Genomic DNA, 25,414 nt, shown 5'->3' on the forward strand with positions numbered 1-25,414 from the left:
ACAGAGCTGTTTGTCGTGTCCCTAAACATAGAGAGAACTTATGTTTGTCATTCATCCAAGGTTGTTTCTTCCTAAAATAACATAATTCTGGTATACTAATCTTTCTACTGTTACTCACCTGTGCTCTCTGCTGAAGTGCAGCCTACAACAGTCCTTAAGACTGAAAAAAAAAGTGTGTTACAGTTTATTAAGACATTTTTAAATTATGTGTTTGAAAGCAGCATCTGCAGTACTGGGCAATGCTTGTTTTCAAACAACTATTCTATGTGTATTTGCACGCTTTGTTGTTTTGTGAGCTTCCCTGCTGAGAACTTAAAAAGCTTTTCATGCCACTGAGGTAGCGGTGGTGGAGATGCTTGCAACATAACCATACTGTTGTCCAAAATCCCCAAGGACAACAGGACATAAGGATTTGTGATTGTCCCTGTTAGAGCTGTTAGAAATGCAGATACCTGTTTTGGTGGCTTGTAGTTGTATTGGTGCAGGATCTGAGCTTGAGTATCAGCTTCTATTTGTCATTGCAATGACAAAGTGGGCATTAAGCAAGCTATTTTTTTCTTTTTTCTTTTTTTTTCTTAGTTCTTCCAGCGGTGGTGTCAGCAGACATCTTCATATCCAATAAGGGCCAAGAACATCCCTCCTTGGCGAGGAGGAGGCAAAGGCCTTAGCGCTTAGGACACTTGTGCACCTTTGAATGATGACATGAGTTGCATTGGTGCAACAGGTTCAAAATAGAATGAAAAGGTAAAAGAGCAGTTGTGAGCAGCAGTTTGCTGAGCAGCGTGCTTGAGACCAGCAGCAAAAATGCTCCTTAAAATAAATTTGGCATCAGGCACTCAAAAGATCTGCTGTCAGTATTTCAGATTTGGGTTCTTGAAATGCAAATACTTCTAAAGTAAACGAGAATGTGTCTTCCAAATGTAAAAAACTAAAAAGCATTATTGAGATACAGCCGCAGTCGCAACCTGTGTACCCTGGATTGATGATTCTCGTATGTGCTGGGAAGTTCATCTTATTTTCTTGATCATGGCCAAATTAAAGGTAATTTGGAAGTAACAGAAATACTGGGAAGATAATCACAATGTGAAAGAAAATGATTTTTTTGCGTGTGAGAAGCCTAGAAATTTGGGGGAATGTCTCTTTTGAGAATTGCAGTGCCTACCTGAGAATCTATGTGATATTTGCTATCTGTTGCRGAAGCCGTTTTTGTTGCTCATAAAAGGGTCAGTAATCCAACCCATGAAGAGAAACAGTGTTCTGTTGCTTAAAGACATGTATATGATGAGGTGAAATGAAGAGCAAATAACCYGTTGGTTAAAAACTGCCACATGCAGGATCCAGACTGTTAAAAACCCCAAGGAAATTCGTAAGTGTCAAACTAGRTTTGTGAAGGATTCATAAATAAAAAAGATCCATGTTACTAGGTAAAACACTCGTATACAATAGACTCTGCCCAGCCCCTTCTCACATTAGTGACTCTAAGCTTTTTCARAATAATCCTTTTTTTTTGTTTCATTTAACTACATAACCATCTCAGCAATTCAGCTGGCATCCATACCACTGCCAAAATGTTGCAAAGAACTGAAATATGATATTCTGTTCAACAGATGGCCTAACAGGGGATAAGAGGAATCTCATTATGCCAGGAGAGCCATTTACATTGGTTTCCCAAGATCCTGCCACCATATGTGCAGCAAAAGAGGAATGCAAAGCATTTGCTGTCATAGTCATTGCAAGGGTCAGCAGAGCAATATGGCATGGAAAGCCRATCTGGCATGGAAAGCTGGTACAAAGGGCTGGGTTTCTAACGTGTAAACGTTCTTCTGTGGAAGCTTTTTGTCTTTCAGAGCTACTTCAGACTGGGGAAAGGCAAGAGTACCAATGGCTTACTCATTTTGCCAAGCATGGGAGCCCCCTTGCTAAGATTAAATCTTGCAGTGCCTTACAGTTTCCTGTTTGCTTGTTTTTGCTGCTGCTGCAATAAGCAGAAGAGCCTGGCCTTCGCGGGTCGAGGAAGGCAGCTGGCACTGGAAGGAGGGAACCAGCTGAACTGTTCAGATGGTTGAATCATTTCTGATGTGTTACCACCTTTTTTTTCGTTACTGTATTCGAGTTCATTAAGGAGACTTGGTTCTTTGAAGCGATTGACACTATTCCTCCCAATCTTATGCCTAGGTCCTTAATCTGGCTTGCGTTTTAATGGGAGAAGTCCTAAGTCTGACTCTTGGTTTTGAAACTCTCTGTATCCTCAGGTAGGATGTCAGTTCTGTAGGGTAAGCCTGTGCTTGGATTTTTAATGTTTGTAAATGAGTTGTAAGTCCTCCCTGAACTGGGAAAACAGTGCTGCTAAAACATCGCAGTTCCTGGGGAAGAGGCGTATAATCTTAATTTAGAGCGTAGGGGTCACCTGTGTATCTGCTAATTTCTGAAGGAATCTCTGGGATGCTCTTTCAGCAAGCGTAGATTAGCATGGTCCAACAGCTGGTGTAATTAATACTGGTGGCTGCTATGAATGAGGGTTCAAGTGAGACATAAAGACATTCTGGAGCTTTTTTCTGTTTTGTTATTCAACATACGATAGCAGTGTATGTGTGTATACAGCCTGTGTTAACTAGGTGTTATTTGCAGCATTTGTGCTTGTGCCTTGTGCCTTGTGAGGCAAAAGCCCAAAGAAACTCCAAAATAAGACACACAAACTGGTATGTTGAGATTGAACTGTATCAGCCTTTGAAATACCTTGTTATGAATATAAATAATGGGACTTTGCTGTTGCTATCCCTAATGACTTATTTGTTAAATAGAAGAAAATCTATATGGGCAAAAGAGAATAAACCTGTGTTCTTTCACAAATATATGCATCTGCACATACTTCAGCAAGCACTRTAAAATTATGTTCTTTCCTAAGACTGTCATAAAGGAACAAATTATGCTTCTGCTCTCTGTGGCGAGGTAATGTATTTGAGCAATTCTGACTTTTGAACATTATCCACGTGTCTTTCCATTAATCAGGAAACAGTGGCGTTTTATCTCATCAGCTTTTGGTCAAGGAAACTGCATTGATTGGACACTTCGAGGTGGAAGGATGACCTGTTTTTCTGACAAGTGTTTTACATTTGCTTGCTTTCTGTCTTGGTACGTTTACTGGAGGGTAGAAAAGGGCAAATCCCCAATTAAGTGAGATATCAGGGCAATGAAACATCAGGAAAGCATATCTAACTGAATTGTGGAGGAAAGGAAATTCTGAATTTTAAAGGGTTGGAGGTGGCCTTCAGACCCTTAGCTCATTTAAAACTTGTCTTAGCAACAAATTCTCTGGTACTGCATCTTAAAGAAGTAGCAAATCTGCGGTGATTTTCAGTAGCTGAATAGAATTTATTTTTCTTCTGATTTTTCCCTCTATTATAAGCCTGAAAGCTCTTAAATTTCAAGGTTTATAACTAATTACTGAGCCTTAGAAGAGTTTCTGTAAAAGATGTTATTCTGTAACTGTCAGTATAAGATTTGTTGTATTTTGTTTTTGGGGGGAATATTACAGGTTAGCTGATTTTAAAGAGAAGATAGTGGACTAATTAGTTGCTTATCTAGTGTAGTATGTCAGTTCCAATGTTCCTTACTGGAACTTGAACCTGCAGTCACACACCAGTGAGATCTAAACTACTAGAACTAATTGCAGCTTGACCTTAATGATCACTCAGTCTTTGCTTTGAAGGAAAAATTGTTCCTAATTATTTATATTTATTAGGAAAGTGTTGAGTTGTAAAGAGCTGGCAGGAGGTTCGTGTAAGGAGGCACCAGTGGCATTTATTTCGTTGCTTCTCTCCTGGTTCTCGACTAGCAGGAGGCTGCGGCAGAGCAGGTTCTGGCTTGAGGCTAAAACGCGGTTTCTTCTGTGGCCGCCTTGGCTCTTTTGTCGGTCGAAGGGCTCCGTGGGCTGTTGGGTACCTGCCCCGCAGCTCCGGCGGGTGCTGCCTGCCCCCAGCCTCTTACCGGACATCGTGCACGGCTGCACCGTGCTGAGAAGGGAGAACTGAAGATTAGAGGGTTAGCCGAAAGCTGTATTTCCTTTCTTCGATAACCTTAGTTTCGCRTTAGGTATGGAGGGATCATCTCTCGGTCGTACATCGTTTTAGAAATGCGAGAACAGTGTCAAATGCTTTCAGAGTTTRTTTGCATAATTTATGCAATGTATAATCTTTATTTCAGTGCTCTTTTAATTTCTTTAATTTTTTRGATCTCTTGGGTCAGCTTCCTTAATGCTTTAGTGACTTCCATTGGTAGGCGTGCAGCAGCGCTTTGGCTAAATTTTTACGCTTGTGGCTTGATTTAACTGAGGAGGATCTTGGCAAAATACTAAYAACAGCATCTTCAAGAGCTTAATGAGTAACAAAAAATGCACACATATTTCAGAGTTTATAAAAATACAACTTTTGCTATTAAACTTGTGTGGTTGAATAGGGGTAACCGTACTGTGCAGCAAAAGTACACAGGTGCTTTGAAAATTGTACCTGTGGAACTGAGTGTGCTTTAAAGGTGTCTGAAGATTGCTGAAAACATGGATGACACATTTAGAAAGAATTAGTGTCTTAGTTGCATTGGCATTCTTTAAAATTTTCAGTGTCCTCAGTTTTGAGTACTATCGTGGCATTGATCTAAGCGCTCAGAAGCATCTGTGCTGGGGCTAACGCGTCCAACAGTGTGACAGCTTTGCTGCTCCTGATGTTTATTTTACACTTACATTAAAAAAAAAAAAAAAAATCATTTCTTGGTGTTTTCTGGGTGCTTTGGGGTGCTGGGTTGCCAGTGTCATTCGGGATGTAGTAGAACTGCTCCATAGTTTTCAAACTAACAAGTTGTTAAAATAATCTTTGACACTGATGCATTGGAAATATGTTGGAAAAAATAAGTATGCTAATGACCCAGAGAATTCCATGAAGATCAAGGATATACCCTGTAGTGGAAACAAGACTTCCAGAAAGCTGTTTGATAGGCAAACTATTGCATGCTGATGCTAACCAGTTCTGTCACCAGGAAAAAATTACTCTGCTGTTCCTCTAAATCAGTCCCCTTGACAGGGGCTGTGTGAATACAGAACAGAAACTGATCTAAATGGGAAAATGATCTTAATCCTTGTTTATCTTTTTAAGCACCATCATGAATATATTGACTGAAAAAAAAATCTTGAATTGTTTAAAATCAAAATACTCTAATACAAGATCCAATAGTTTAGAATAAAAGATGATCAGGATAGGAGCCACACAGATTTTTGGGGGGAAGGGCTACACTTTAATTTGTGGTGTCAACAGCACAGTAATATCAAAATGTCAAGAAGATACCTATGTTGAAAGTAGACACCTAGGGCCTGTTACCAGCTTTTAGTGGAATATGCTGAGCCTTTGCCTTGCCGGGGTGGAGTATAACTGCACGTCCRCAAAGCACAAGGTGCAAGTGATGCATGTTCAAAATGGAAAGATGTGTTTTAAATGGACTGCCTGTTGGTTTGAAAATTGGATTCTTCCTTACAGTGTAGGAAAGCAAATTGCAAAGCAAACTGTCAGATGGGAGGACTGCTCAAATTCCCTTCCTCAGGTGGCTCACATCATGGTGCTCTCCATACCAAAAGTAATAGAGAAGACTAAACGGAAAAAAGCTTTGTTTCTGAACTGCAGTTTTTGCATTTATTTCACAATCAGCAGTGGTCCATCTCAGGGAAACTTTATACCTTACCACTGAAAATGGTATGTTTGCAGAGCCATTCAGAGCAGAGCATCAACAGGGGCTATGTTCTAAGGTACGAACATTTTTACTGTGCTGCTAGACAAAGCRTTTCTTTATGTGCAATACACTCATCTCTGTGCTTTGCAGTCCAGGGTCAGCAGGGGAATAGCTCTGTGTGCAGAACACTGCTGGGCTCTTCCTGTTTGGTTCCAGTACCTGCTCTCTGTGGAGTATCGTAGGCCGCTGACACAAACAAGATGCCAAACTGGAATGATTAATGACAGAAACAGTATTTAGGTTCTTGCATTCCAGTATATCTCAGTGCTTCGTCAAAGCAGTGCAATTCTTTTTTTGTTTTTTGTTTTTTTTTTTGAGAGATGCTAATAGCTTGAGAAACATCCAAGATCTCCAAACATAGGATACTATTGTTTTTGATAAATTGATCATCCTGGCAATACAGCAGGCTACCTGAAAATACACTCTCATTTAAAACAAAAAACGATGGCTTTGATTTGGTGAGGCTTCACAGCGAACCGGCTGGGGCAGCGTCTCGTGAGTGACGGAGTCGTAAGCAGCCTCTGCAGGTTGTCCCCATCAAGGCTCAATAAAAGCTCCAGAGTTAACAGTATCGTTGCATGTTGCTCACAAATGGTAAGATTATTTCATTAATTGCTTTTCAGAGGTGTAAATTTTTTAGGGTGTTTGCTATTAGTCTTTGCCTGTGGCTGGAGGGCCGTTCCAGCGCCGGCGGAGCCGGTCCAGGACCTGCTGACCCTGCCCAAGCCTGTGCCGAGGTTCAGCGGTAGCGCTCAGAGGGAGAGCGGCCCCCAGGAGGAGGGAAGTTACGTAAGAGCCATCGGATGTTTTTACTCTTAATATTGCTACAAGCTTGTTTATGTAACTGCTTTTTTTTTTTTGATCATGTTGCTACCTTTAGTAATGTGAAAGATAAGATTTTTTTTTTTAATAGATTCCTTTTATGTCATATACAACTACTGGAGGAAACGATTGTATTTGATTATGCATTTGGAGACGTTTTCTTATTTCTCCTGTAATTTTGTCTCTAAGGCTGTCTGGATACATGTGCTCTGGAAAACAAAAGCAGCATTCAGTTTTCCTTCTGAGCTGCTTTTTTATGCAGAGATRGTTTAGGTTAAAGTAACCTGCTGATCCTTGTGCTATCTTCTGTGGAGAGCAGAAAACACTTCTAAACGGTTATCTGACAAAATGCTTTAAAGATTTGGAGGATTTGTCTGCATTTTTCTGAGTAGTTTTCTTAGATGAAGACATCTAAAAACTTAAATCGCTTTAGGGGAAATATCAGCAAATCTGACTGTATGATATATGCACTAACAGACATTTTTCGAGAAACCGCAGTGAATTACTTTCTTACAAGCCGGGCAACTGTTCAATGCTCAGTTTGATATTCTGAAGACAACTGAAGGGATAAGGGAGTCAGTGACACCAAGCAGCATTTCTAATAGCTGTAGAAGTACAATRTGAATGTCTTTCATGCAGCATCTGATGTTGGTAACTGGAATTACTCCATTAACATCAATGCTGATGTAAAAAATTCTTTTTATATCCGGAGCTGGACAGGAAACCTCAAGGGAGGACAAAAAGAAAAAAAAGTCAAAATTCTCCCTACTCCTYCTTCAACTCCTGGCTGGAATTCATGAGTGAAAAGTTAAATAAAACCTATTGCAGTTTGCCAGAAACTCAACTGGCCATTTAAATTAGATTCTTAAAATGAATAGGCAGTAGATGCTAGAGAGAGAAATCTCGGCCATAAAATCTAGGTCAGAACAGCCTCGACTCTTGGAGCAGTCTACAACAGAAATAGCTCTTGCTCAAAGAACAGARTTTGATATATTTAACCAGGAGGTGTTGAAATGCGAATCCTGGAGTAGATCTCTGTAATAGAGATTAATGGGAAAGCCGAAAGCTTAATTACATCCACATGCTTGGAAGGTTAGTCTGTTTGCATGAATTCGTGAAAATTTTAGCTAGCTCARTGTAAATCCTACATAAATTGCTCATTTGTTTGCCAGGCTATGAAGAGCAATTATTTTTCAAAGATGGATAATCCTACTGAGAGAATGTATGTTAATAATTTGGCACAGATCCTGATCGTGCTGTGTTCAGGAGAGGGAGGTTCATTTTTCTGCTTTGTTTACAACAGGATCAGAACCTGAGAAATCTGCTTGAGCATAATTTTAGCTTGCTTTACTCAAGATACTTCAACCTGTTCCAACTGCAAACTCTTGGAATAATGAGAAGCAGCCTTGCCTTTGGAAAAATCTCTGTTCTGTTTTGAATCTATGCTGATACTGAAAACGTCATTCATATTCTGAACACGATTGAAGATTTCAGTTTACCTCTTGGCTATTTTAAATGCCCTACTCTAATTGCCTGGCACTCCAATCAGGTCTCAGCATTTTAAATTGTTCCCAGACCTCTCAYTTAGAATTTGTATTTTTATTCCCACTTATAGAGGGAGTATCATGCAGTATTCATTGTCTGATAGCAACTGAAATGTGTGATCCTCAAAAGATACTTCATACTTGCTTAAATTATGGCAATTTTAAGGAAAAAAGATAGTGAATTAAGAGTATGTCAAAGATCTGCCATTCTRCTGAAGTTCATGCATATGTTGTCATTGCTTTCAGTTGGAGAACCAAGAGCAGACAGACTACAGAGGGAACTGTGGTATAATTTGTACTTCAGGCTAGGAAGTGTACCTTTTATATTGGTGCAAATTGTTCAAGCATTGGTGTGTTGCAGAGCCTTTTAGAGCAGTTACTCTGTTATGTTTGGCAGTGTCATTGAAGACTCATAAAGTACCAAATAGAGGAGACTGTAGGAACTGTGATGAGTAGCAAATAAGAGCACTTTGAAGATAAAAATGGCATTCTACTTAGAAAACAACAAAAAATCCCTAGTTAAGAATAATTCCGAACTGTAGTATAGACAATTGAAACTRGAGTAAAGAGATAATTTCAGAATAAGCTAACATGAGATAGGAGGTTTATTTAAATCTCCTAGCTGCAGGAAATGAGAACTGGTGAGTCAGCTAGAGTATCAGTAATTAGCTACTTCACTTGGGAAAAATGTGCACTGCAGACGATCTAAATGATTACTTGACGCTAGCCTTAATTCTAGAAATTATCACGTCTTATTTGGGACCTCTTTGCAAGGATGTTAAGCGAAAGTACTTTTGGGCAAATGGCCAATGATGGCTTTGGTAAGAGACAAGTCCTTGTGATAGTCTGAGGAAATTTTTAAGTGAAGCTATTGATTTGCTAATGTTTTTTCAAATTCCTTTAATTGGCTACTAAAAAGAGCAATGAAGGTTTTTTCTTTGAAGAAAAGAAAAAAGGATGATCCTAGAAAGCACAAGGTAACAAGTATTCTTTGGAGAGGTAAAATGGTTGAAACAATAAGAAGTAGATGGGTCTACCCAGCTGAATCCAGGATGAAAGACTCACCAGCAGAGCATTTGCAAAGAAAAACTATGACTTTTTAATATACTGAAATTACTGATATGTTAGTGTAATAATGGATAAAAATGGGATTTACCAGGGATTTCAAAGCTTTTGAAATACCTCCTGAGAGTTTATTTAATAAAGTAATCCTCATGGGGGAGCAGAATTGTGTTTGGGATTTGAAGACTGCTGAGACAGAAAACAGTCAAACAGGGCAGAAGGTGAGCAAATGACAGCCCAAATTTCTTTCCTAATAATATATTAAGCTGCACTCTATAAGAGGAAAAGAGCAATTAAATAACTAATGTGGCACCAACTGAAAAATTTGCTGAGAGCTGTGAGAAACTTGAGTCAACCTAGCAGCTGGCATACTTGTGATCATTTAGGGGCTGTGTCTTATGTTTAACTCATGATTTTGGTGAGCGTTATGAACTCTGTATTTTGCAAACTAGAATTTCTGAGCTCTTGTAAGCTCCCTCTGTACTGTCTGTCTTTTTAATTCCATCTATTTAACCAAAGTGCCAAGGCACTTGGCACAGTGCTTGTCATGTATTTGCTAAAGTCGACCTTTTTATTTAAAGCAACCTTAGCCAGTCATTTTGGGTGGCAGCTACTAGATGATGCCTAGTGGTAGAAAGGCGACTTTAGGTTGGACCAAGGAAGTCTGCAGGTGGAATATTGAAAGTTTTTTGAAAGTTTCCGTCCAAGAAATGGTATCAGGTCAATCTGTCATCGCCTGTGAAACTCAGAATGCGTGTCCTGCTAAGCAGGAAAAACTCAACTAAAAGGTGCGATAGGAATATTCAGGAAATCATATTCATTTCTGAAAAAATTTAGCATATATGTATCAGTTAAACATACTGAGTGTATTTCCTTGAAAAAATGTAAGACCCTATCCAGTGGCTCAAAGGCAACATCTTTTAAGCTAGCCAGAGAAAATGCTTTGTTATTGAATATAACTGTCAAGTTATTTGAGTAAAATTATTTGACAGGTTTCAATAACTGTCACGTTTACTAAGATAATGCTTAGACTTTTGTGTAATGATGAATCTAGATTAATAATCCTCAGTTACAACTACAATTATAAACAGGAGTCTTCACTCCTGTAAAGGACAGATATTGCCAATTTAAAAGAAAAATGTAGTCTTTATTTTAGTTGTCATGGGAATGGGCAAATGCTAAACATGACAACTGGTAAAGAAGTGGGTAGGAATAACTGAAGCTCTTTTCTCCCATGTCAGTACACCTCCACAGTGGCCTGCATCAGCCTGTGCTTTTGCAGTTTTGAGCTGCTCCTTTTGAGAAATTCCTTGCTATGCCATACTATGTGATGGCTTATGAGATGGTCTTAAGTATTTTCTGAATTTACTGTGAAAAATTCCACCTAGAATAGCAATATTAACTTCAAGAACAGCTAACACTTTCTATTAAAACTGAGCTCAGCAAAGTTGAAAACCTGATTCATAAATAGCATGCTCTGAAATCAGAGTCGTACTGCTGATTTGTAAATGTGCAAATAAATGACCATATGGTTAGAACATGGTTATGTAAAAACAAACTGTTTAAGAAACAGTTACTCTTCAGGCATCATTTGCTATATTTGCCTTTTGGCATTAAGTTTTCTGTCACAAATACAAGTGGTAATCCACCACATTTTCCTAGAAAATACTACATGTAGAAGATAGATCTGGAAATTTTACTCGAGTTACAGGGGCTGCAAATGTAGGCTAGTGATGTAGCTGCATGCCGACTAACAAAATACCTTTTTCCAGTTGACATGTAAAACTATTGTAATACTGTGGAAGTTTATCATTAAAAATTACTCAGCCATTTATCTTTAGTGAGTAAGCAAACCAAGAGTCTAGTATTTTGAAAATAAGTCTGTACTTGAACTACTTGGAGCCCAGTATACTTTCTAGTAGCGTGATTTTTTTTCCCCAGACTGCTTCTCGCAGACGTCCTGTTGACGTTTAAGGTGATTCTGGAGYGTCTTTCTGGGAGTCCAAAGTAGTTCAACCTGTAGGTTCGACTAGCCCTGCAATTTAGACTTTATGTAAGTTTTAATTAAATGCAAGATGAAGAGGATAAGCAGTATTTCCTAAACTTAGCAAGAACATGAKGCCACAATGATGTTCTCAGCTGATGATCTTCTGTGGCATTTGAGCTGCATGCTCTGTAGACTGTGACCAGTGTCTGAGAGTGCAGAACTACCCTAGGGTAGCTAGGTAGTTGTAGTAAAAATCAACAGTATTAGAGTATCCAAACTGAGAAACAAAGTTTGAACTTCATTATGAACCTCAAGCAGTCCATCCACACCCCTCTTGCAAAAGAGGAGGCACCCAACAGGTATGATTTGGCARCCTTGAAAGGGGAGAAAAAGGAGAAATGGTGGGTGTGATCTGTATACTTCATCTTTCAAACTGTGTATGGAGGAGAGAATRTAGGCAAGTGAAAGTATGTATTCAGAATTGGAACAGATGAATAGAAGATAAAAGTAGAGAAAAAGTATTGTGGAAAAGGACCATTTTAAGTCTTAATTTATCAACCATTGTATCTGGATGATACAGAATAGATAGTGTGTGAAGATAATCATGTGTTGTTAGTCATTTCCTGTCTGTTGGCCATTACCCATATGTGAGACATTCATGGGAAACATGGCTTTTAAAAGCAAGAAGAAGGTTTAATCCTAATTTTGTGCATGTTGTGTACGTGTCTGTGGTATGTTTCGGCGTATCACTCTAATTGCTTGTAATCATCAACTTAAATCYTGATTTTCTTGAACCTGTATCTATGTGGTTAGAGAGATTTTTCTTTTTAGCCGTGGGATTTTAACAAGATATGGAGTTCAGTTTTTTAAAATAAGTACTATATTTGAAAACAAATCTATGGAACACACATAATAGCATGTACTTTTCATGGAATCATAGAATTGATGAAGTTGGAAGGGACCTCTGGAGATCATCTTCCAACGCTCAAGCGAGTGGCCCATATAGGAATCAAACCCACAACCTTGACATTATTAGCACCACGCTCTAACCAACCGAGYTTTTTTCAGAAAAGTCTTTACTAGCCACTACGTCTGATCTCATTTCTTCTTAGCAATTCCTTGTGAGAGAGTTCTTTAGCATTTATTAATATATTATGATCATTACACAAGTAATCGTGTGTCTTGAACAAAAAAAAATGTCAGGTTTTTTTTGGAGGGTGCATACAGAGGCTATTTATAGAAATACCATCATTTCCGTGAGAGAAAAGACGGTTGGCAGCCGTTTCATGCCACAGGAGACACGGAGGTTACTGAGCATCGTTCTGCTGAATCTAGAGCATTCARGTGGTACCTTTAAAAGTCAGTAGGTTGTGCAACTATATTTGCAGGAGGCTTTGAGAAGAGGCTTGCAAGTGCTCTGGCATCTCSTTTCTGTTGGCCTTGCTTTTCGAGACTCAGCTACAATAAAGCTCTGGCATGTGAAGAGCAAGATTTGCAATGTCTTCAGACAAAGAGGCAGTGTTGAATTATTACTGTTCTCTCTCTTTTGTTTATTTGCTGGTTTAATAACCTAAGCTTTATTAAAGTCTGCTGTTTACCAAAGCATTAAGATAATGATTTATAAGATAGATAGTTGTCAGGCTACTGGAATTGAAAAGCAACAGAAGCTGTTCACAATTTTCAGGATTTAGTGTATATTTTCACCCAGTTTAAAAGATTAGTACTATCAAGTGATTTATACTATGTGTGTAARTATGGAATAAGGGCAGTCTCAGAGTATACTACAGCAGTGACCTTTGCAGCATTGAGTGCTGGCAGTGAATCCATTAAGTTTTTCACTGATGAGATTTACAGAATTGTTTCTAATCCTACAGGATACCACTGGTTTTTGTTCTGCAGCAAAGCTTGGCTTATGGCTGTGGCAGTTGCTGTTTAATTAAAGAAGCATTTATGGAAGATGGGGAGAAAAATCTAGAAATAACTGTAGGTCCTAGCGATAAGCAGGAGATATGCAGAGTAGTGGCCAGACAGCTGTATCTTGGAAGCAATGGCTGTCTTGTGAGATTTGATGAACAAGATTTCTGCTTTGCAAATCAAAACCTGAGTTTGGTGAGGGAGAGAAGTTGATTTGACCACTGATGCTATTCCAGCAAATAACGCGGACTCAGATGTTCTTTACCTGATTTCCAAGGAGAGAAGGATGGTGCTCTGCCTGCCCTTAAGTCCATCTGGGGATGTAGGTGGAAAGCAAAGCTACRTATTGACCTTGCACCACTGAAGTGAGAAATTTTGTTATGCGTCTGCATGATAATCTGTCATCCATACTGTAGTCCAGAACTGTTACATGTGAACACTCTTAGGAATCTCCTGAACTACAGTGTGGAACAAGGTTTTTTTGGAATCAGAAGTGTAGTTAAGCTTTCCTGCTGTGTTCACCATCTATACAGATGTTAATTCACCTTTGCRTGCTTATGTTCCACACTGAACCTAACAGTAGTTTGGGTACAGAAGCCCATATTGGGTACAGGCTGTTAGAAACCACACTGAGCCAGAGCTGGAAAGTAGCTGTGGAGAGAAGGCTCTGTTATTATTTATTTATTTATTTATTTATTTATTTATTTATTTATCCCTGTCTAGTCATTGGTGTAGTATTGCAATTGGTTCCTTGCTGGTTGACTTTCACACCAGGGTTTCTGCCTCAATGACCATGCCTACACTAGAAATTGAACAGAAGTTTCTCCTGTGCTTAAATTTCCTCTTACCTCTGCTGTGTTGGGTACTATCACTCTCCCAAGGGCTTGTTCTTGTTACTATTTTTCTAAGAGTTCTGCCTTTATATTTCTGTTTAATTGTCTTTGAATCAGTGGATTTTTATCACCGAGAAAATTAGGAAGTCAGAATCTGAATCCTGCATGYTAGTTCTACGTTGCAGATGTGCCAGCCTCTCTGATCAGTTGTCCTAGGTAAATACCATTGAATAGTGTGAACAGGAGCTATATCTACATGTTACAATATAAGAAGAAAAATGCTTATAACAATAAAATGGTAAGAAGGTGACTAGTTTCACTTGATGATTTAAATATTTTGTATTAAGGTTAAAAAAAATTATGCCTTTAACATAGCGGTTCCCTTTCCAGGTATGATGGGGGGGCGGGGAACATGTTCTTTTGGAAGTGAGAAAAATGAGCAAGCACATTTTGGGTAGATCACTCTTTGTATCACTGGTGCAGAATATCTTATTAACCCAGAATGGACTGGGTCCAAGCACAAGCTTCAGGACTTTGAAACTTTTATGAGACCATCTTTCTGTTACTAAGAGAGCTGGGATTTTGAAACTTTTGGCAAAATATTTAATCTGCAAACCATTCCACAGAGCCTCTTGCAGAAACCCATAATCCATACTGCTGCTCTCTGCTAATGTAGACCCTTGTTGGCTTTAGTCACTTCATTTCTTCCCATCTTGACTTCATGGTAGGAGAGAATTTGTTGACTTGGATCTTCCAGTATGTAAAGAGGCAGGACACTAAAACTCGTAAATGTTTGTTTTCTTTTGGGTTCCAGTAGAAGTGCTGCTTTCTTCTGTAAAGGGTAGTTCAGTGATTCCCATTTGGGGGGTTAAACCCTCGCACTAGATGTCTCTCGCTTCGGTGCTTRCTTCAGCAGTGAATAAAGGGAAGCTGTCGTGCGGCTGAAGGCCACTGCTGGGTTATTGGTGTCTTCCAATGTCTGTGGACCACCATTATTCGCCCCTTGAAAGACGTTTGTAAACGGACTGTAGTTTGGCAATACCTGTGATTTACTAGTAACAGTGTCTTGGATGCCACCGAAAATGCCCGCAGTCATTTATGGCTCGATGGAATCGATGAAAAAGTCTCCAGTTTGCAATTATGAAACTGTGGGAAACCTTGTTTCCTTATTTTGAAGTATTGTGCCTTGTAATTACTTGGTTTTATTATAGAATGAGAGCTGCAAACATCCCTCCTCCCAAGGACACTGTGAAAGATGCAGACCAGAACCACATTTGTTAAATGGCTAGTATTTCACGGGAAGTATTTATGGCACAATCCTCGCTTTCTTTAAATAATTACATCAAGTATTTGCAGTCACTGAAGTCATACTGGATAAGTCCTGTTCCTAGAGAAGATTTTCTTACAAAGAAAAACATAATTCTTTTCATGGCATTGGTTTTTCAGAAGAAAAACTCTTTACAAGTAATAAAAAAGACTCTGTCTTTACAAAATGTCATCTTATTATCTGATGGTCTCCCAAGCGATTGAATTGTCATCATGAATTTTACTGACTTCAGCTTGCAGCTCATATTCATATTTATCTGTGGATCAAGCTCCTTTTATTTCACTGGCAGATTAATTCTGTATGGCCCACATTTGAGAAATAAAACCCATGGGCCTGATTTTGTACAAATATTTGAAAAAAGGATAGCAATGGTGAGATATGCCTTGTTTAATTTTGAGTTTGCGCAAGCACTGCTGTCYGTGGTCCATCAGTCACAGGAAAGATTGCTGAGGCTTGCTCAGTTTTACATGAGCATGAAGAGTGGGGGTATAAAAACATGAAAAGTGTGAAGCAGGTGGGTAATCATAGCTTTTCATAAAATAAGAATACAAATTAGGGGTGACAGCTTAAGGAAGTGCATGGAAATACCGTTTTTTTTTCCAACGTGATGCATAGTTAAACTATAGAACCTGTTAACACAAGGTATTATTCAAAAAAAAAAATAAAGCAACTCAAAAAAAAATCTGGAAGGAAAATTTGTGGCTGGTCAGTGGAAGGGACAGCTGCAGCTTTTGACTTAGAAAATCCCACGAATGACGGTCAGAAGCTGAAGTGGTATATTCCACTCCAGAGGGCCCTGTTCCTTCGAAACAGGAACTTTTGAAAATAGCCACGCTGTCACTACTGGAAACCATGTGTAGAGGTAGATGGACTTTTTTYCTTATATTATCCTTAAACATTTTCTTTCATACTTAATGTAAATACTTGGCATTATCTGTTCTGTGGCATTAAGATTTCACTGAGAATATTATAAATGTGTGCCTTATCAAAAGATGGGTGAAAAAGTCACGTTTGGGAAGCTTACTAGGGAAGGCATGARCCTGCTTAACTCACTAGGACAGATGCATGTTTGCTTGAACTCTCCTTCTGTAAAATGTCCTAGATATAGGACTTGCTTTGTGCTGCTCCTTCCGACTTTCTGGTTGTTACGTAAGGACTGGTGCTGATCCTAATCCTGACCCGTGGTGAAATACTGGGAGAGAGTCAAAGCACTCCTGCAAAAGGAAGTGCTACCTCGCAAATGGATTGGATTGGTTTGATGAAGCAGAAAGAATGCAAATAAAGCAGGTTCTGTTGTTAGATTTGATTTTCAAATGCACAAGACTTCCAAAAAAAATCTGAGAGGACTTTCCTTTAAAGACTTGAGGCTGCTGTGGAAGAAACAAGGTGCTCAGAAGATCAACAGATAAAAARCAAAGACTAGGAGTTAGCACTTAATCTCTCAGTGGTTGAGGCTGGAGCGCTTGCCATGTGAGGGGAGCTGAGGGACTTCAGATGGGCTGCTTCAACTGGGGAAGGGAAGGCCGTGGGGGGCCCTGATAGCAGCCCCCCAGTGGAAGGAGGTTGTGGAGAAGACCAAGCCCAGCAGCATGTGCTTTACAGCAGCCTGCAGCTGGACAGTTAGARACGAGGGCATAAACTGAAACATGAGGTTCAGTCTGGGTAAAGGCAAAACCACGAGGACAGTTAWACGCTGGAACAGGTTGCTCAGAGTTTGTGCAGTCTCTATCCTAACTGGATAAAGCCCTGAATGCGAGGTCTGACCTCGTGGCTGACCRTGCTTTGAGCAGGAGGTTGGACTGGAGACCTCCTGAGGTCCCTTCCAGCTGGAGTCATCCTGCAGTTCTTTGTTCTTTCAGAACACTGTCAGGTGTCAAATTTCTTTCTTTGGAATTTAATTTCTTGGAGAAAGGTTTTCKCTTTGGAAATAAATGAGCAAAACTGTGTCTGTAAAACATGTTCGTGGGTCTGAGGAAGCTGGTGGAGAGCCTATTCCAGTATTTTTGGAAGGAGTTTGTTATTTAAAAGGACAATTTGTACCTGATTTTGATTTTTCAGATTTCAGGAGTCTCATTTTGCAGTCAAGCATTTTGACAGCATTCTTTTCAAGTTTGCATTCAGTCTTTAATGGTTGTTATAATTTCACTTTTAAACAGCACAGTTCTTCCAAGCTAGCAGTGAAACGGCATCAACTGAGGTCTGTCTGGTGATCACGAGGGGTTCTCAGTGGCTCATTTCTTCAGCTGTCATTTGTCAGAACACACTCATGTAATCTTAATGAACAATGTGCAAAGCCATTAAAAACTCAATTACGGCTTTCTTTTTACTGCAGACGTGAGAAAATGCAATCATAAAGTGCTGATGTGTAAACACAATAGCCACCATCTGCTACAGAGTAGCATTTCAGCTCCAAAAAGAGGATATATGTTGCAGATGCATCAATAATAGGAGGCTTATCAAGGCATCATTATGCACCAAGCAGGGGAAAAATTGAAATTTATGGCTAGCTAGAGAGCACTTCATGGTTTAATTCCCCAATTTTCAGTGGTATGTTTAATAACTAGGGGAGAGTGCCGTTTTGTGTTCCCTGTCGTTCGAACGGATTTTTAAAAATGAATTTATTTACCATATTCCCTGCCTCCTTGTTTCTGACTGATCTGAACATAACAGGTTTATTTTTGGTTCTTCAGGAAGCTGGCAAAACCAGCAGGATATTAATTAATCTAACCTGTTGATCCAAGAGCACTAAATTAAATTGACCTGATATTTAGTCTGCTTTAATGAGCGTGTAGTTCAGTGTCCAATAAATCTAAAGACCAGATTTTACACAACATAGGTAACTTTTTTCTCCCCCAAGCTTTTCTTCAGTTCAGTGTCTATTTTACGACATTTGAACTTTCCAGATGAGGGTAAACAAAACAAAAAGCTAATGACTTTTATTACCGTTATTTTTCAAAATCGAATATGCAGTGGTCTAAATAAGAGAGTTTGTCCAAGATAACCTTTTGTTTTATTCAGATTCCTGCCTGGAGACATTTAAGAGGCTTTCAGTCATGCACTGATCAATAATTTCTATTTGTGACATGTTAATTCATTCACTGGTTCTTTATATGGGAGCGGAAAATGTGTCAAGTGGTTCTTTGGTGCCAGACCAGATTGTACCTCTTTTATTTGCACATACAGGCCTATAAATTGMGAATAACTCTCATCAGCTTCAATTTTGCGTTCAGCCTAAAGAAGGCTGTCAAACTCTGAATCACAATATGCCAGTTTTTTATTAAGGATAATAGGGGGGAAAAACGCTCAGGTCCTTAAAAGGCTGCTTTGAAATTCGATTTTTTTCTGGTGAGAACAAGTTTATGATCTCGGACGGACCTTCAGAGCTGCATCCCGCCCAGGCGAGCTTCCCTGCGCGTGGGCGGTTGCAGGAGGCCGGCGGAGCGCGGCTGTGGGGCTTGGCTGCGCCCCGCGGCGCGCGCCTCGGGCAGCCTTCTGGCGACCCTAGCGGGGGAGGGAAGGGAGCGCCAGCCGAGTTCACGCTGAGAAAAGAAAAATAAACAAAAAAAGTGTCCAGCTTGGTCTGTTTTGGAAACCTGTGTGTTGTATACAGGGTATAATTTATTTGTAACTAATACATTTTGTAGACAGTCATATTTTTTTATCCTTTATTGACTGTAGTCTTTAAACCTATATATTTAAACCCACTGCTCCTGCTGCTCTTGGGGGTGCCATGGCTTGACTGGCTGGGGAGGGCGTTTTGGGGGAAGCTGCAGCACGCAGCCTCTGTGGGCGTAAGGAACGCGGTACAGGCAGAAGATGACAAGCCGATTTATCCAAGGTGTGAGTGCCTTTCTCCACTGGCTGTGGCACTGAGAGTGGAAACTTCTCACGTTTCTTCTTGTCACATGAAATAATGCATGTCACCAGGATTTAACTGGGGACAGTGAAGTTGTTTTCTCTGTATTTACTCTGTGTGTGTGTGTGTATATATATATGTATCTATATGTCTCTATATATGTTAAAAAATCATAAGCTGCAAATGAGAAGCGATGTACAATCTGAATATGGCAATTAGCAAGTTTGTAAGGTTATTTTTTCATTCAAATAAGACTCTGGTGYGATTATTTTGTGGAGCGGTTTTGGGAGCACAGATATTTTACGTGCTCCTGTTGTGCCAGTTGCTAGAGGCTGGCTCCACGCTCTGCTCGATGCGCAGCAGCTGCACAAAAGGCCGTTGTCACGCCACGAAGAGCTCATGATTCATTTTTTTGTAGGTGGCAAAAAAAAAAAAGTAATTATTGCTTTGAACTTTATATAAAGCTGGTGTTTTTCTCCCAGAGGAAAACTCATTATTTTTATATGTGAATCTGTAAAAGTGAAATACTCCCTAACTACTTGTATCATTGAAACACTTGTTTACCCCAGTGCGGTTCAAGACCCTGTTGTGTTAGACACAGTACAGCTTCAGAGGAACCCTTTAGGGTAGGAATCCTTTTGTAATCTAAACATAAAGGAGAGATGAAGGACAGCCAGAAGAGATATGACTTCACCATGATCCAGTTGGCAGTGGAGCAGAAACCAGTTTTCTTGAGCTCCTTCCCACTGTTGCGGTCACTTGGTCCAAAACCTGTGGCTGCACAAAAGCTCAGCTTTTCTGTTCTTAGAAACTTAATTGGCCGTGTCGTCATCCTTGAATCTGAGATYTGGCAGACGTACAAGTTGTCTTCATCCTATGTTGTACTACTTCTCCAAATGTCATTAAAATGCCGTGGGCAGTGCATTTCACAGCAGTTACTATACTCCCCCATGGGGAAAATCTGCTACTGTTACTCAGTTTATATATTGCTTTTCCTCCCAGATCCTTAAGAGGAGGGAGGGTAGTATCATTCCTCCTTCACTGATAAAGGTAAAGGAGGTAAACTCTGTACTGTCAAAGAGGATGGAAGTCTGTGTCATATTTAGTCTTAGAAACCAGGCCACCCGGCCTGGTGCCACGGCCGCCAGCCCACGCTGCCTCTTCCAGCCTGTCGGCAGTTGTGCTTTCTGACACTAAATTTTCCTAGGCCGTAGAAACTGAATTCAGATCTCAGCTTCTCAAACTTTGGTTTATTTGGATGGATTAAAAAAAAAAAAAAAAGAAAAGAGAAAAGGAAAAGAAAAGTACAGTACTCTGTTAAAGCTTCTCTTGTTTAATTGAAGAAGGGGATTTTATGCTTGACTGGGAGCAGAATTAGATCAACAGAGAGCATTTAACTAAATCCCATCTTCTGGACTTTGATTATTAGAGAGAAATTGTAAAGTTTGGATTGTGCTGTTAAGTTTCCAAAAGTCTTCGCTGAGTTTCTTGGTTTGGGGCCGTTTTGATTTTCAACATATTGAGATGAAAGATAGACTTGCCCGAGAGTGTCTTGCCTGTAGCTTTTTGTCTTGCTTAGTAAAGCCTCTTCCCCAGCCGGGCTTGCGCTGGGCTTGAATTTTCCAGGGTCTCTAGAGTGTCTGATTTTTTTATGAAAGATTGACTTCCTTCTGCATCTGTGCTGCTCAGTCCTTTACAAACTGCATATATATCATAAAAACACAGGGATAAAAGAAAACAGTTTTGTGGGAGACGGTTGCTGGTGTCTGTTGATACAAATTTAGAATATATGACTTCACTGCACAGAACTGATCAGAGTTTTTCCCTGGCTCATCTGAGTGTCTGCCACACTACTGCAGCGTGGAATAGGGGAAGTCAATAGGTGAGAAGTGGGGCAAGCCTTTCCAAACTCAATCTTCCGCGAACTGYGAGAGGCCAGCAGAGAAATACATTTGTAGCACGACTTGGCAGCAGCATCAGATCTGAGAAATGTCAAGAGGGCTGCATTTGATTAAAAATTATCATGCCTGGCTGCTGAGACACAGATTTCCACCCCCCATCCCTCAGCATTTCCTTCAGCTTTTTCTGCGTGTGTCTGCACACACGTAAAGCAGCTCCTTTAAACGGAAGTGAATCAAATAACTCTCATAATGTTTTTCCTTATTGCTAACATTTGTCACCTTGATGCATCTGTGAAGAGATGAGTCGAGACACTATGTGCTGCAAAATAACTGCCTGATGAATCCAAACATGAGTTCAACATCCAGCGCTGTGGTTAATGTGATGCAGGCTTCAGGGTTAACAAACTCATCAGTTATTTCCGTATATATTTCCCTCCCTAAATTCAGCCTGCCCTTTACTCCCAGAAGTGTAATTGTCCTTGTTGCGTTATTTCTACTTGAGGTGATGCTAACAAGTCTTAATTCATCTGGACTCTGAAAATTGGGATTTTGTTAACACATTGCACCCTTCAAAAGCTGATAGAGCTTTTGGTGCAGGGCTAGCAAATACAAACTGGCATGGAGTAGGTAAGTGCCATGCAGACTTCCACCAGCTGAGGGCTCGGTCTGTTGTTGTAGCCTTCTGCTCTGAATGTGCTGTTGGGAAAGGAGGTGCATGGTATGTGCTAGGAGAGCTGTGCTGCTGCTTTAACTGTGATGTGCTTTTGTTTAGAGTAACTATCTTATAAGGTTATGAAATAATACAAGCAAAATAGATTTCTTTTTGTTTTTTAAATTATATAATTATGGTAGTGGTAGTTGGCCCTAAACCTGTTTGTGTCTCTACCCTGTAATTTTAATACCCTATCTTTTTGTTACCTAAGCACTAACAGAAAATAGCTAGTTTTGAGTTCTCCAGACGAGTGTTTCGTTTTTCTGGCTTTTGAAGAATCGCTTGCRTTTTTGATGGAACTGCTTTTGTTGAAGAGCCAAACAAAAACCCCTTTTTCTTCTCTTTCCATTTTCCCTTTACTGTCTATAGGCTCCTTCATGATGGTAAACAGCTCTGGACGGGCATCTGGGCAGAAAGCTCACTTGCTTTTGCCTACATTAAAGGAAAATGACACACATTGCATCGACTTCCACTATTACCTATCCAGCAGAGACCGTTCCAGTCCTGGCTCTCTGAATGTCTATGTGAAGGTGAACGGTGGACCACAGGGCAATCCCATATGGAATGTGTCAGGGATTGTTACGGAAGGATGGGTGAAGGCGGAACTTGCCATCAGTACATTCTGGCCACATTTTTATCAGGTATGAATTTGTGATACTTCTTGCTCTTACCCCTTTGAAAGTTTGACTAGGAATGAGGTTAGGCTATGGTTAGCAATGGATATTCTGCAAGTTTAATTCTATTTCCCCCCCCCTTTTTTTTTGTTTCCAAGCGAGTTTACACAGAGCAGCTCTGTAAGAAGAGGCTATTTAGACGTCTTTACGTGTTTCTTCGCTCTTCAGCCTTTTTCTTGGGAAGCTGTTAGGTCACACAGTGAAGGACTGCTAGAGTCAAGTTATTGGAAAGTTAACACCCACTTAAGTCTTGAAACTGGCACATAAACAGATTTGTACTGGCACTTTCCATGACACTTTGCAAATGTAAATTTACAAGTGGCTGTCTAGATGTTTAACTGGCGCTCTCTGCATAAGGTTGCCTGACCTGTTTTTGGAYGTTGTGAGTGAATGCTTAACATTTGTTCATTCAGCTTTGCATCTGGGTTCCTGCTTCCCATATAAGGGGCATAGATATGTAAGATACTAATAAAAGCTTGTACTGTGTTTGCAAAATCAGCAGTCCTCATCCAATCCTTCTTTCATCTCCMTTTCTTTGTTTTTTAATTTATTTTTTTTTAAAGTCTTGCTTGTACCATAGTGTTACTTGTTCTGTGAGGAGACTTTTTTTCCATGAGTTGTTAAAACAGTCACTTCCATGATTTCCTGAGTTTCACCCGTGCCCAAGYGTAGGGAAGTAGTCAGACATGCCCTCCACTGGAAGTCTTTCAGCTCCATCAAGATGAATGTGATGGTARCTCGAGAGCTTGGGTGTCTTTGCCTGGAGGAAAGGTGAATGGAAATTGTGTAAAACTTCATTTCTGTTGGTGGCAATCTCTATGATCATCTGCGTGTGAGTCTATATTCGTCTTGAGAAAGATCCTGGCCGCTTGCTTCATTCTTCATTCATTCATTCTACTCATTCCTTGAGTAGATATAAAAGCTGATGCTCTTTCTTTGACTATAGGRACTTGAACAAATATATCATGAAAGACCATTTATGTACCTAGAAMGTGGCTGGTAAAAAGTTCCCTGTAACAGTACTAAATTCAGTGGTACCTGTGACCTGGCTTACAATGCCRACTGTAGGTGTTGTAGCTGTATCTACGCGTGTTCCTGTTGTAAGGAGTAACTGTACCATCGTGACAAGGTAAATGTACTTCAGCTGTTAAAGGTGCCTGAAATCTTTTTGTTCGTGGGTCTGATGTTGAAGTGTGCAGCATGTGCGTGACTCCTGAGTGACCGCGCTCACTCAAGRGCCTTCTCGCTGGACCGTGCTGCCTGTTGCCAGTACCTGACTGTATTTAAAGCTACGAAGAGGTTTGGCACAAGCCCACATAGCTTCCGTACCTGATACGAGCAGCTCACCTGCAGGTGTTATTTAGGAGGCTGATGCAGTCAATAGCTTTAGTGATGTTTGGGGTTAGAGAAGGAGTCTGAGCCCAAATGCATGTGGCATTTCTCAGCTGCTGCCTTCTCGAAGGCCACCTGGAGCTAAGCTGTTTAGATGAAGAGGGCTTTGTTCAGGTGGCAGTTATGTTTTTATTTTAGTATTTGATTGCCTTGCTTTCAGGCAAGGAGGTACTTCAGGACAGAGAAGGCTGCGGTTTGGGGCAGCAKGGAGTAGATTTGCAGTTAACTTCAGGGGTTTAACCAGGAAGAAAACTTGCAAAACTCTGAATACCATGTTTGGTCTCTGACTAGTTTTCCCTAGAGAAACRCACTGCTTCATCATCTTAAGCAAGGACAAAGTTGAGTGTTTTAGCGTGCAAGGCTTTTTTTGTTTTGTTTTCTCATAAATTTTCTAGCTACTAGTTAGTTGCCCAACTCAGAGGAGGACTTGAAAATTCATAGTGCAGCTTTCCATGCGTTGTCTTAGTAAGAAACAGTGGCACGTAATGGACTCACGTACTTCTCGTTAAGTGTTGGGGCATATTTTTGTCTTGTTCTCCATCCAAGACAAAAACCTGGGCAAGTAATTGCATTCCACACCTTGCAGGAAAAGGAAATACACAGGACTACTAAAAGACATGAGTGAAACAGTAATTCAGTACAGAGAAAGCACTGAAAAGGCAGAAAACATGTTGTGGATAGACAACAGCATGTAGAAAAGCTTTTTTTTTTTTTTTTTTTTTTTTATAAATGGGTTAGAGGTTTTCAAAAATCGGAACCGAAGTAGAAAGCTTTAATATTCGGCCTTTGAAAGAGTCGGGGTTGTCGGCAAAGCCCAGAGCTGCGCRCTGAACGAGGGGGCAGGAAGGGACAGGGAGATGCAGAGGGGCACGATTTGTCACTTGTTCTAAAATCATCTTAAAAATTCTTGATACTGAGTTCAGATGAATGTGAACCTGGTCATGACCCAAAATCTGCTTCATAGTGGGTGCTCTGAAGAGATAAAAAAAAGACGATCTTTCACCTTGATAATCAGTGCTTGAGAAGCCTGTGGAAGGTGGTCTGATCTCCTATTAAGAGATCATACTCTTAGATACACTGATCCTAGGCTTCCTTGAGTGTTAGTTACTTCTCTGCAAGTCTTTTTGCAGGTCAAGTTTGTTTCTTCTGAATAAAAATCCTTTAAATCAAACAAGAACTTTTTGCTACGGCCCCAGAATGAACACTTTGAAAGCCAGCAGTAACTGACTGGGAGTAGCTCCTTCCCAGAAAAGAGATTTGTTTTTCCTTTTTTTTTTGTTATATTTCTGTTCTTAGTCCTCAGGCGTGACTTTTAAAAAGCTTTTTGAGATCTATCCCACTGTTTCGTCAGGCCCTGATTTTATCAGACATCCGTTGGTTGTGGATCGCCTGCAATATACTGGATTTCTGCATTTTATCAAGGTGCGGAAGGAAAAAAATTAAGCTCACAAAAGTGAAGAGGAGAGCAACATCAAGGACTTTTGTCAAAATTATTGTTGGTTGACAGCCTAATGGCATGCTGCAGGCAAAGGGAGGCCGATGGTGGCAGCAGGACAGAAGCTGGGCTGGGCTGATGCCCCAGGGGTATCTTACTTCACACTCACAGACTCCCATGTGC

The 25,414-nt window shown here is 40.1% G+C and overlaps 1 protein-coding gene across 1 annotated transcript in view; it reads left to right on the top strand.

The window, feature by feature from the left end:
• PTPRT (protein tyrosine phosphatase receptor type T) overlaps window positions 1-25,414 on the top strand; it is a 458,251-nt gene that overhangs the window by 152,840 nt on the left and 279,997 nt on the right. Inside the window, exon 3 of the mRNA XM_085313918.1 lies at window positions 22,100-22,371. Within this exon, the coding sequence (XP_085170044.1) occupies window positions 22,100-22,371 (272 nt within the window). The remainder of the gene's footprint in view (window positions 1-22,099; window positions 22,372-25,414) is intronic.

Source organism: Rhea americana, unplaced genomic scaffold (assembly GCF_003343005.1).
Source record: "Rhea americana isolate MKP2758 unplaced genomic scaffold, rheAme1 scaffold_4, whole genome shotgun sequence".
Taxonomy (NCBI): domain Eukaryota; kingdom Metazoa; phylum Chordata; class Aves; order Rheiformes; family Rheidae; genus Rhea; species Rhea americana.